The sequence below is a fragment of the Chaetodon auriga genome, chromosome 5 (genome assembly GCF_051107435.1).
Source record: "Chaetodon auriga isolate fChaAug3 chromosome 5, fChaAug3.hap1, whole genome shotgun sequence".
NCBI classification, from domain to species: domain Eukaryota; kingdom Metazoa; phylum Chordata; class Actinopteri; order Chaetodontiformes; family Chaetodontidae; genus Chaetodon; species Chaetodon auriga.
The window spans coordinates 12,262,577-12,274,831 of record NC_135078.1 but is presented as its reverse complement, the minus strand read 5'-3'; the positions used below and the strand labels follow the sequence as shown (position 1 = coordinate 12,274,831).

The 12,255-nt window shown below is 39.0% G+C and overlaps 1 protein-coding gene across 3 annotated transcripts in view; it reads right to left on the bottom strand.

The window, feature by feature from the left end:
• ksr2 (kinase suppressor of ras 2) overlaps positions 1 to 12,255 on the bottom strand; it is a 97,301-nt gene that overhangs the window by 6,837 nt on the left and 78,209 nt on the right. For 2 of the 3 annotated variants that reach the window (XM_076731103.1, XM_076731106.1), the window contains 5 exons: positions 11,846 to 11,942; positions 11,612 to 11,745; positions 9,166 to 9,300; positions 7,662 to 7,791; positions 3,636 to 7,119 (listed from right to left, as the gene is read on the bottom strand). In XM_076731103.1, the coding sequence (XP_076587218.1) occupies positions 6,973 to 7,119; positions 7,662 to 7,791; positions 9,166 to 9,300; positions 11,612 to 11,745; positions 11,846 to 11,942 (643 nt within the window). In that variant the 3' untranslated portion in view covers positions 3,636 to 6,972. Of the gene's footprint in view, positions 1 to 3,635; positions 7,120 to 7,661; positions 7,792 to 9,165; positions 9,301 to 11,611; positions 11,746 to 11,845; positions 11,943 to 12,255 lie in introns of those variants that run through there. The other variant, XM_076731105.1, reaches the window with a different exon arrangement.

Below are 12,255 nucleotides of genomic sequence, written 5' to 3'. Positions count from 1 at the left end.
GCACCAATGGTTTCATGGAAAGATAAGTGCGAATAAAATAAAAACTTAGCTTCTCTTTCTATCTGAAAACACCCTCTTTCCCGTTTGGGTAAAGTGGGTTTACTTGGTGTTTTGTTTTTGTGATTAAACCATTGGAATTATTATCTGAATTACATATTAAATGTTACAACTTTCATTTCAATGAGTCGGTGCCATCTTAGAACGTGGTATCAAGTTCTCATAAAACACCCTTGGTCACTCCGTTCAAATAACATAAGATGGCAGCATGGAGGCAATACATTCTGGTCATCTGAGGCCACCGCTCTTCCAATTACACATCCAACGGATTTGTTTGTTCCCTTCAAAGATCGCACTGATGTTTAAGAGAGCTGAAGCTTTTCTGCAGTTTACCTTGATTGAAGTTCAGCTGCAGATGCCTGACAGCGCTGTAATATTGTCAGTCAATTTTCTTTTCAGTCTTTTGAAAAATTGTGATGTTTGTTCGGTGCTGCCATGAAGAACTCCCACAGTTACATGAGCAGCGTTCAGAAGTGACGTTTTATTACCTGCAGACTTGTGGCTTTTACTGTACTCTCCCCTCAGCTTAGACAGTACGACAATTTAAAGGTGGGTTAAATGAAAAATGGTGACGATGAACAAAATATCATGACGAGACCAAAAAGGTTTCAAATAAAAGGGCATGCTCAAACATCTGGACGAACATGTTTTGCCTTTGAAAGATTCTTTTGCTTCTTTACGTGATCTCCATCTATGATATGTCTGTGAAATCGCGTTCAGCTTTCTAGTTAAATTTCCTTCCCTCCCTCTTCTTCCTCCTTTTGTTAATCCTTCAACAAAGGCTTTTTTTTTTTTTTCATTTCACTTGTAATTATTGTATAACCACAGTTGGAGCTATATATACGGAGCACTGAAATGATCTCAGCTCAGTCTGTACATGAATCTGAGCACCAGTTTGTGATGCCTTGGAGCCATCAATTCTTGTGATCCCTTTGGATTTGTTAGGGAGTTACACTCGTGTTTTCATTTCATAGGAACATGTTAGCATCTCATATGAAGTGCATTATCCATTACAAACTCAAGCCTGGAAATGAAACATCTTGTTTCATTGATTTTATTTTTGCTCTTTACAACAGTACCGTAGCTTAACAAGAAACGCACAACCTTGTCAGGTCTTACCACTTTTAAGAATCTGAACAGAAACCAAATGTTCATGCTCTGATGGGTGTCAGCCTCCCTGAGATTGGGTGAGGTGGATTTTTTTACGCTTCAGTGGAAGAGGAGAACTGGCTGTGCAGACGGGCACAGCTTTCATCTGTCTATCTATTTATCTATCGCATTTTCCTGCTCGATGCTCTCACTAACTCATTCTCTCTCTTCAACCAGTGACTCACAGGTCTGTCATTGTATGCCATACAAACACACACTTACACACACACACACACACACACAAAAGCATGCACACACTATCATCCGCATACCAGTTTGTTCACAGAAGAGTTTAGACAAGTGAAAGGCAGAAACGCACCAGATCCCGGGATTAGGGATATTATCTGAATAGGGGAAAAATGCACTTTAACGCAGGTGTAACTGCATGCAGAATGCAACAGCAAGACCATGTGATCAGATAATGATCCAATAAGAATAATGCACCCAGAGAGTTGAGAGACCTTCTGTTAAAGGATAGGTTCCATGTTGTCTGAAAACAACAGCTGGGTGCCTGCATCAACAATGAAACAGGTTTTGCTTTCCATGGAAAGAGATGATTAAAAATGTCCATGGCGTGGATCCATAACCACAAAATTCCACTTCAAGTTTTTGCTGGGCTTGTTTGAAGTACCAGGAAGGAGCTTTTTTTTGTTTGTTTGTTTTTTTGTTTTTTGATTTGTTTTGTTCAATCCTGTATGTGGTCACACTGTACACACCGAGAACACAATACCATCTGGCCAAACCAATCACCTTCTGACCAGCATGCGTTCTGCGTGCATTTACACCTTGCATCAATATGCAGTTTTCATTATCCAGATGTCCAGATACAGATCCCACATTAATGCTTAATATAACTGAGGTCTTGGATGTCACTTTCCTGAACTGTATTTTGTTTTGGATTAAGCATCCCTCTCAATCATGGAGAGCAACCCCAAAAGCCAAAAAGCTTCTTCTCTGTTACCCAAAGAAGCAAACGGCAGAGCAGTATTATTACACAATATTGCACGGCAGTGATACATTACCAGATCTTTCTGTTGGCTCCACTCTGATTAAATCCATTACTCTTTTTGTGTTACATTTATATTCAATTGTGCTGTTATGTATTTCTTTAAAAAAGGTATCAGTACAAGTGTGGAGGGCTGTGTCAGAGGCAACGAGACCGACCAATGCAGACTGCTCATCTCTAAGAGAGGGTAATAGGTTTATACTGCACTTAAAGGGATCATTTGGTTTCAGGAGGATGGTACTTCTATTTTTTTCCTGCTCTCAGAAAAATACAGTTATGGATAACACAACGGCTTGATTAGTGGAGTTTTTCTGTTTTTTTGCTACATGAGGATTATTAAACACTCTTGACCACACCGCATGCTTACTTCTCTCATGGTGAGGAACATGAATATTCTCACCTACTAGGAAGTGAATCGGTCTTTTTAGATCAGTGTTTGTTCATTGACAGAGAACTGCATTGTGGCTGCTAGCATGTCATGTATTAACTGCATGAGCAACATAACAGACATATGAACTGACAGAATTTTGCTTTCTTGCTGCGCATTCGATGAGAATATATCTCATATCTGTCTGGTATTTATAAGCTTCCAGCTAGCTCAGCTTAGTTTAGCACAAAGACAGTTAGCCTGGCCACTGTTACTGTGACAAATCATATTATAGCACACCCAGAGGCGCTGGCGTTTCATAGAAACCAATTTTGAATGGAGGTCCATTTTTAATTTTTTAGAGCACACACAGCATCAAATGTTGCACCTTTTAAAATCAGAGCAGAGATCGCCTCACTAATGATAAATGTTAAGATTTAATTAGGCAGTAAGCACTGACTCAATGCTAAATTTGCTCTTTAAAGACATGTTAAAAATTACAACCAAGGTAAAATATGAATAAGGGTTGACTAAGATAAAAGATGACATAAAAGAAACAGAAAACATCCAAAATGAAAACATCTTTTTATTGTCATACACTTTGTAAAGGATGAGTGCAAATAAAAGAGCTTGTGATCAAAATCTACTCATCACTAAGCCATGGACCATAAGGCATCATTAAATACAAGCTTTTTGGAGCTATCATCTACAATACAAGGACGGAATCAAGGAAAAAAAAAACAACATAGCATCAATGCTTATGCAATTAGAAGGAAAATGGAGGAAAAGAAATTTAAATGAACAGAAAACAGAAACAACAACCCAAAAAAAAAGAAAGAAAGAAAGAAAGAAAACACAACACAATTTGTACATTCAAAAGAAAGAAGTCAAAAAATTCACAAGGAATATTGATATTACGGCAAGTGACGATAAAACATAGTCTACAATCTGTTATGTACACTTGGCACTAATGTTAGATCTTTGATTGTTGTCCAGTCAGGTTGTTGTCACCTCTAGCATGTGCACAGGTCGCATTTTTTTTTTTTTTTTTTATTTAAATGCTAGTCTACTCATTTATATAATCTATAAATATTCTGAAACAATCATTCTCTCAAACAAAGCTGTTGAAAAGTTTTGCAAAGCCTGACATAAAACTTCATTAGGTATTGAGATCAAACTGCTCAATGGACAACAGTTCATCAGAAAAATGCTCACATACTTTTTATATATAGTGTAGAAGGATTATTTTTTTTTTCATAACAAGAATCAATCTTTGATAGTCCATCTCATGCACTTGAACGTTGTAAACAGTACAAATATAAATGATCCACTTACAATATTTGAATCCCAGCAATTCCAAAATAGACAGACAGACTCCAAAAAACAGCAGCAGATTGTTTGTATGCATTTTCCAACACACAGATGTGTATATAATGAGGTGGAAAATGGCTATTTAACATGACTAGATTGTCTCTATCTATTCGACTTGGCTAGAGAGAATCAAAAGCAGTATACAGCTCGAGTGACACCACAGCTTCCAATTCATGATGATATGACTCAGATTTGCTATATCTCTAAAACATACATTTAAAATATATTATGATATACAGTATGAAGTAGAAAAATGGCCTGGGGTGGTCTTCAGCATCCTGATATGTCTTTTCTGATATGTTAAAGGGAAAGTTCAGCCAGATTTAAGTTACTTACTTGTTACTTTAACTTTATAATCCAAGAACTTGATATTTCACACTTCTTTCACGATTTAAAAAAAACAAGAAGGCAAGTTTGCAATTCATTTGTCCTCCACAGTCACCCTGACAGCAGTGTTGTAGTCAAGTCTAGTTCATGCCAAGACAAGACAAAGTCTGTTTTAAACAGATTGAGAAATTATGAAAACCAAAGGCAGCTATGTTGAAGTTAAAATTTAAAAAAAAAAAAAAAAAAATTAATGTAATGTAATGTAAAAATGTCATGTGACAGGAAATGACCTATTGGGCAAGTTCTGCAGCATTTTTTCAGGTGTGTTCAGACTAAACAAAAAGCACTTCATTCCTACACAGCTGTAGCTAGCTAACAACATGCACAGACTCTGTGTGTGTGTGCGCACGCATGCCTGTGTGCACGTGTGTATTGTGCCTATACGGTATATGTGTGTACTGCAACGACAGAAAGGAACATTGCTCAGTTCAGTACAGCTGCTATGGTTCGACTCAGTGTGGTATCGCCATTGACTGTGTAAAAGAAGCGGATGTAATCTCTGCGTCTGAGAGGTAAAGCCAGTGTGAAAGTACCTTAAACCTGCATTCTTTCTAATGACCTGGAGGGGCTGACTCTGCTGGTTGCAAAGAGAAGTCTGGTGGTATAGAGGTCTATGAAAAAATGGCCTGACTGGTCAGTTGATTTATTACCTCATCGCTAGTTTCAAACCTCCTTCAATACAACATGAAGTTTATTTTGCGAATGATGGTCTCATTTAGAGTGAAATAGATGAAAAAGCAAGGTATGCATTCGGGCTACCTGAGCGACCAATCAATCAGAATAGAGGCATAGCAATGGATATTCTGTTATATGATATGGTCACTTCTGCCTCCAAAAAAAAAACAAGATGATGACGGCCATAATTCTAAACTCCAGGCTTCCAAACGGAAGTCACAAACTAATGGGTGACATCATGGCGTCTGCAGCCACTTTTTTTAGCACAGTCATAATTGCAGTAGTAGTGCTTCATTATTACATTATCTCTGTGGTCATTGTTCTGCAGAAGTTGCACAGTCTCACTTTAGCTCCACCTTGAGTGTAAAATTCACTTTGCATTCAGTCTGAACACACCGTCATACAGCTGATTTCCAAAGTATTGATCGTTACTAAAATGACTTAGCTAGCAACAAACAATACATTTAAAACTTACTTATACTCACAAAGTGTTCTTTATGAAGTTAATATTGAGGAAGGATTCTCAAAAAATACTCAGCATAAACGTAAATGGGAATAAGCTGAGGGATTTTTTTTTCCAGTTGAGCACGGCAGGATGGATTTGAAGAGCTCCAATTCAAAGTGACTACAACACTGCTTTTGAGCAACTCTGAATCGGAACAAACTCAAAGTTTCAGATTTGCCTTTCTAAAGGCCATGTGCTCTCCCCTCACGTGTCTAACAGTCACACCATCACAGAACTTGGTTTCTCTCCTCAGACCCTGGCTCATTGGCAACCGGTCTTTCATCCATGTAGGTTTCCTTTACTATTGTATAAAACAGTATCATACACTACTCAGAAAGCTAATGTGTCATTTCAATACTCTGCCAGTGATTAGGGTCTACAAAGTTAAAATAACTTAAAATTACTGCACTGACTATACAGTAGCGAGCTTTAGGTTTTTATCTGTATCTATGATATTCTGTATCTATCATGAGCTAGTAAAGTAAAATATACATTTATTTCTAGGAAACGGGGGATAGGGGGCTCAGTGGTAGCATTTCTGAAGGGTAATTAGTTCTGCAACAGTTGGCGAGATACATTTCAAGTGTCAGCGATTTCACAGAACAGCGTCAAGTGAGGGAGTCCTGGTCTGACCAGCTTTTATCCCCAAAGTTGTTGTTCAAACGTCTCGCTTATGTTCACAGGCAATATTGAAAGCACAGGCTGATCAGAGAACAGTCTCCCATCAAAGAACCGTGCCAACACATCCCCACACAAACAGGGACGCTGGCGTCTTCACATTCATATGGTACGGTGTAAATTAGAGGACATTTTGAAGTTAAATAAAGCTTTTCAGACAAACGTGTAACCTGTACAGACATCCACACATGAGACACCATGAGGGAACACCGACAAAATGACCTACACAGTTGACAGACATAAGAAATGGCGAGACAATGTTGTGAAAATATACAATGTTTGATGTATAACAGTTACATTCATTCAAAAAAAAAAAAAAAAAACATGGAACAAAAATCTACATTTGTACTCAAACGTGTTTTTTTTTTTTTTTTTTTTTTTTCTCTAAGTCCAGGATGACGTGATCAGTCGAAAGTTACAAGCAAGATACATCCAGGAAATAAATCAAATACTATGAAGGGATCAAGTCAATAGTAAAAGACAAAGAAGGTAAAGGAAAAAAGATCCAGTATGGTTTAAATCAAACCAAAGAAAATATGAGTCCCGACTGCGTTGAGAAGCTGGACAGTCAACTTATCTGTACACAGACATGCCAACATTCCATGAAAATACACACAGCATGGGCAGTTTTCATCACTGGGCTGGCTTTTGGATTCAGTGCATTCTTTAAGGAGGTGGGTTATTCATGTAGAGTTATGGCGGCTGTTTTTTTTTTGTTTTGTTTTGTTTTGTTTTGTTTTTATAGTTGCTGATTGTTTGCTATTTTGTGTCCCTAACTCATTTGACATACTCAGCTGACTTCCAGAAGTGCCCTGGGTGGGAAAGGCGACGGTTCCGTTTTGGCAACTTTTCCAGTAAATCTACCAGCTTGGAGAAGCTGGGCCGCTCTTCCTGCTTGTACGCCCAGCACAGAAGCAGAATGTCCTGGAAAAGACAGAAAAAAAACATTTTGATTTTGCATTTAAACATCTCCAGGTCTGTCGGAGAGAACACATAGTTACTGAATAAGTAAGCACTGTGCAAATAATTGTCCCTGTATTTATTTTTGATGTGCCTAACAAGACAGGAGCAAAGCCAAATCGTCAGGAATATGAATGCTGAGCTGGGTTTTAATTGGACTGAGGGAGTGACTTGTAAGACATGCTAATGAATGACAACATGTGACCCGCAAAACTTTGTTTTGCTAAGAAGTTCCTAACTGTTCTCTTCAGAAAGTTTTTTTTTTTTTTTTTCGCTGCAATTTCACTTCAATCCTCCTAAAAACTTTTCCTGTGTGTCATCTTAAGATCCACTTTTGGAGCACTTCTGTGAATCCAGCCCCAGATTGCTTATTGTCTCTATCATGCAAAGTTAATTTGTCAACGTTTATAAAACGTGTTGGAGCAAAATGAGTCCAGGATTCAGCGAGTGCTTGAGCATGAATGGGGTGACTTATGAATTGTGACAAATTAAAAAGAAGAACTTACTGATATCTCTTTCCCCATGCCAGTTTGGGTGAGGTTGGGTTTCATCCCGCTGCCAATCTGCCATATGATCACCTCTGCTGGCTGACTCTTGTAAGGCCACTCACGTGCATGTAACTCGTACCAGATGGTGCTGTGGAGACAGAGGACCAGAGTGGGTCAGTGCTTTGGCCTGTGCGGTCTGGAGAATAACACCACTGTCAAAACACACCTATGGACGCCAGCGCCAACACTGCCACTGTCACAAGCACTCAATCCGTCTCAATGATTTTAATCAGATGTTAGATGTATGTACATTTGCAAAAACTTGCATTTCCTGGATGAATTTTTCCGTCGACTTCAACTTTTGAAAGACAGTTTCCTCCAGAAGTTAAAGAAACAACACATTTTTAATTATTGCCCATGCAAACTTAGCACACACCTTGATGAATATGTAAAACAGCCATGGGTGTCACCTCTAGGTAACACAAGGGCTAACAGAGCAGCTGGACAGTGTGCGCTCTTCTTCCCTTAAGAATGATAAAGGGACAAAACCTCCATATGGGGAACCATCTGAAAATGCAATTGTGTAAGGAGTCAACAGAGCAGGGTACACCCCCCCCCACCCCCACCCCCATATGAATCAGTAATGGCAGCAGAGGAAGAACCGGAGCTGTGGGGACTTAATCAACTTAGTAAAAACGTAAAATTGGATTTTGAAGGAGGAGGCAGGGACACCTTGCTTTGAGAAACCTGAGTGACGCTCAGAAAAGCAATGTGTATGGAATAACTCTGACAGTCTGTGTTGGCGTTGTGCGTTTCTGCAAACCACAGACACGTTAAATGACTAAGTGATGCATAGTTGACGTTACTGGTACATGTGTATGAGCTGAGCTCTCATCAGGAGGGAGGAGGGGATGCCGGTGGAGTGTCACTCTGGGCAAGACGACCGCGAAGCAGGAGACCACTGTTCCAGCCGTGTATTCACTGAGACCTCAGGACATTTTCCAGCCACACGTGGCAACAAAACCAGGTATTTTAAGCCAAAACAGCTGTTCCTGAGAATACATTATCTTCCCCACAATCAGGTATATGGAACCAAATGGAGTCTATGTCAAAATCAGATATTTTTAAGCAATTAAGTTTTAAAATTGTTAATCCTGCACTCATTAAATGGTGACATAAGTTGAATATCTAAAGTCAGACACTAACCGAAGCAAAATAACACATATTATAACATATTCTTTGTACAGTAAGCAGTGAACATCTGTATCTATAATGAGATCTGAAAACCAGTTAATGAAAGTTGCCTCTTTGTCATGTGATGTGGAGCTGGAGTTGTAGGATACTGCTCTGTAAAAGTAAGTAAGGAAGAATTTTGTTTTCGCCATTACGAGTGTATTGAATTCACACACACATTTTGGGTGTGTAAACCTGCTGTGTCAACAGTGAGCTCTGACTGCCCTCCTGACGCTCCAGTATCGTCCGCACAAACAAACAGGAGTGCAACAGGTCAGAGGACACTTACCCAAAAGCAAAGACATCTGACTGTTTGGAGAAGGGGAGCTTGTCCTCCTCTGTGTCTGGAGACAGCTGCTGGATAATTTCAGGGGCCAGGTGACACAGCCAGCCGTTGGGGATCCTCAGTTTGTCTTCTCTCCGGCTGCAGAACGAGGAAACGTGGAGATGGAGACTTGTCAGTGTTTACTGATCTGCTGTATGACGCTGCCAAGCAAAAGATGTTATATTGCTGCATTTTCAGAACAGCACACTGTCACTGCAGATAGCCATAATAAGATAACCATTACAAGGGTCTCTTTATTTGAGCGCACCCTTACCAGAAAAACGACCACATAGGTCAACTTTCCAAGCAGGTTATTAGGGCACATATTTGATCACGGTGACCTCTAGTGGCCAAATTATGATGGCAGCAAAGGAAGAAGTCAGGTGACAGTATAAAAAGCAAGAAAGACCACATCTGGATATTCCATATTTCCATAGTTTCATTCCTGTCGATAATCACGGCTTTAATTGTATCCTGTGTGACCGTTTGACTACTTTCATTGAATATTGCTGCACCTCCAAATGTCAGCAGATGTGTCCCTGCTAAGAACTGCAACAAGTCATATTGATTGTAATCACTGCACCAGTTGAAGCAGATCAATCAGCAGTGAGGCACCAATTTAATGTGGTCGACTTATTTAAGAATCGACAAAGATGAATAATACTTTGCTCAATGCCAACAAAATACAACATGTTAATTAGTGAGCTTTAGAGGTGCTAGTCAGATTTCTGGTAACATTTTATGAAAAGGATACAAATCATACAACTCCATGAGTTAATGCATGAATTACTGCAGGACGTATCATGAATTCCTGTTGCTCACCATTAACAAATGATGAGGTCACTATGGCTATGAGTGATTAGTTCATACTTAATAGATCATCAGTTCAGGGATGTTAATTCATAGTTACTTCATCCATTAATTGATATGCAACTAACTTAGCTGGATCCCTCTATCATGCATTTGCTCAACATGGGTGGAACAGGATTTTTGGTTGTGTCTGAAATCATCTAGCAGGTACCAATTGAAAAATTAGATGAGGATGATGAGACGTGTTATGAGGTAACTCTGAATTAACTCTTAACTGATGATCTATTAAGTATGAATGAATCACTTCAAGTCATAGTGACCTCATCATTTGGTAATGGTGAGCAATAGGTATTCATGATACAGCCTGCATTATTTCATCCATTAAATCATCATGAATCATGCATGAGTTAAACATCATTGAAGTATATGATTTGTACCCTTATTATAAAGTTTGATGAGATTTTTGAACTGTAGCCTACCTAAGCCTCCTTCATAACAATATGATTTGTGAAACTGTGTAAAAATTTACATCTGATTCAGCTATGTAATCTGCTAATTATATATGGGAAAACATGACTATTAATATAATCGTGCTGTGCTGCAGATGTACATGTATCGAGGCAGCTCGCTGTGCCATTCTCACTGGTCTGTCTCAAAAACTCTTTCGCTGCCCTCAGATGGTTCCTGAAAGTCCCAGCTTCACGAGGTCAATCTTCAGCAGATACAATATGTGATTACTGGTTTGCTCAGCCATAACCTGGCAAATGACAGAAAATGTACTCTATTTGTTAGTGGAGTAAGAACCAATTTAGAGCATTTTGATCGTTGCCAGTAATTCAATGCTTTCTTTGTATGACACTGCAATTTGTACTGTCCAACCACTATTGGATTTCTCTGCTCATCCTTGACCTGTTCACCCTCTTTTTTTGGACTCTCTTTTCCTTCAAGACTGTTTGTGTTCTTCAGTGGAAAAGGAGAGATGTCTTCCACAAAGAAGAACTGAAGACAAACAGTTTTCACTTGATTGGCACCTATTTAAGGTGAAAAGCACACGCGTACGTTAGACTTAAGATTACACTCAAAATGATGAGCTTTGAGTTAGATTTCAACGCCTCTATCTCATTAGACATACTCCATGTTGTTTCCTGTCAAAACAGGATGTTGCAAATTACCCCCTCATGTTGGTCTATTTGTTTTGTGAGAAACAGGGAAAATTGGAGCCAGTAACAAAAGCAAATGTGACATCATGAGCAGAAAAGCTGACACGAGATTAAAACTTTGGTTAAAATAGCTGAGGAGAAGCAGGTTTTAAAGGGTTTGTATGACTTAAACCACTGCATGTTTAGAGACTGCCCCCATTTTTCATTCTTTTCCTGCTTATGGTCATTTAACAGTCTTAAATGAAGCGTAGTACTTACTTAATGTCAAAGAATACAATTACTGACTCACTGTCTTTTCCTTCTGCTCTATGTTTTGCTGTCCCTGCCCCATTTGCATATACTGTTATATATTATGTTATTGTCCATCTGCGAGACAAATTCCTGTAATGCACACGCTGAAAAAAGCACTCCTGTCTTGTATGTGTATTGAACATAATTACCTGCCAGCCTGCAAAACCCCAGATATAGTGAAGAGCCCAAAGTCGGTAATGACGACTTTGCCGTTGTCATAAAACACATTCTTGGACTTCATGTCTTTGTGTAAGATCCCCTTAGCGTGGAGATAGCCCATCCCCTGAGGACAGAGAGAGAGAGGGAGAGAGAGATGTGGCTTTTTCTGTAATATGATGTGTGCTACAGAAGTGTTCTCAGGAATCAGTGTTGAGTTGTTTTACCTTGACCATCTCTTGTGCGATCTGTCTGGTCTTGTTCACATCCAGTACAACCTTGGCATCCCGCACCACAGAATAAAGTGTCCTGCCTTTACATAAGCTGAGAGAGGGAAAAAGACAAGGACACGAGTTCAATTCACAGTGTTGACTTATGCAATCACTTTATTTTACTTGAAAAGATTGGACAAACATCACAGGTCGACCCTGTGATCACATTCAATCTTTATTTGTTGTTGCTAAATGCTTTTTGCCGCTGCCTTTGATGAAAACAATTTGGGACAATTCATTCATATTTTGCTTTGCATTGTAACTGCACTATAATTTGGATTCTTCTGTTTATTCTGTAAATTCGATTTAATCTTATTTTTTATATAATATATTGTTTGACCCTTATTCTATCCTCTCATAAGGCA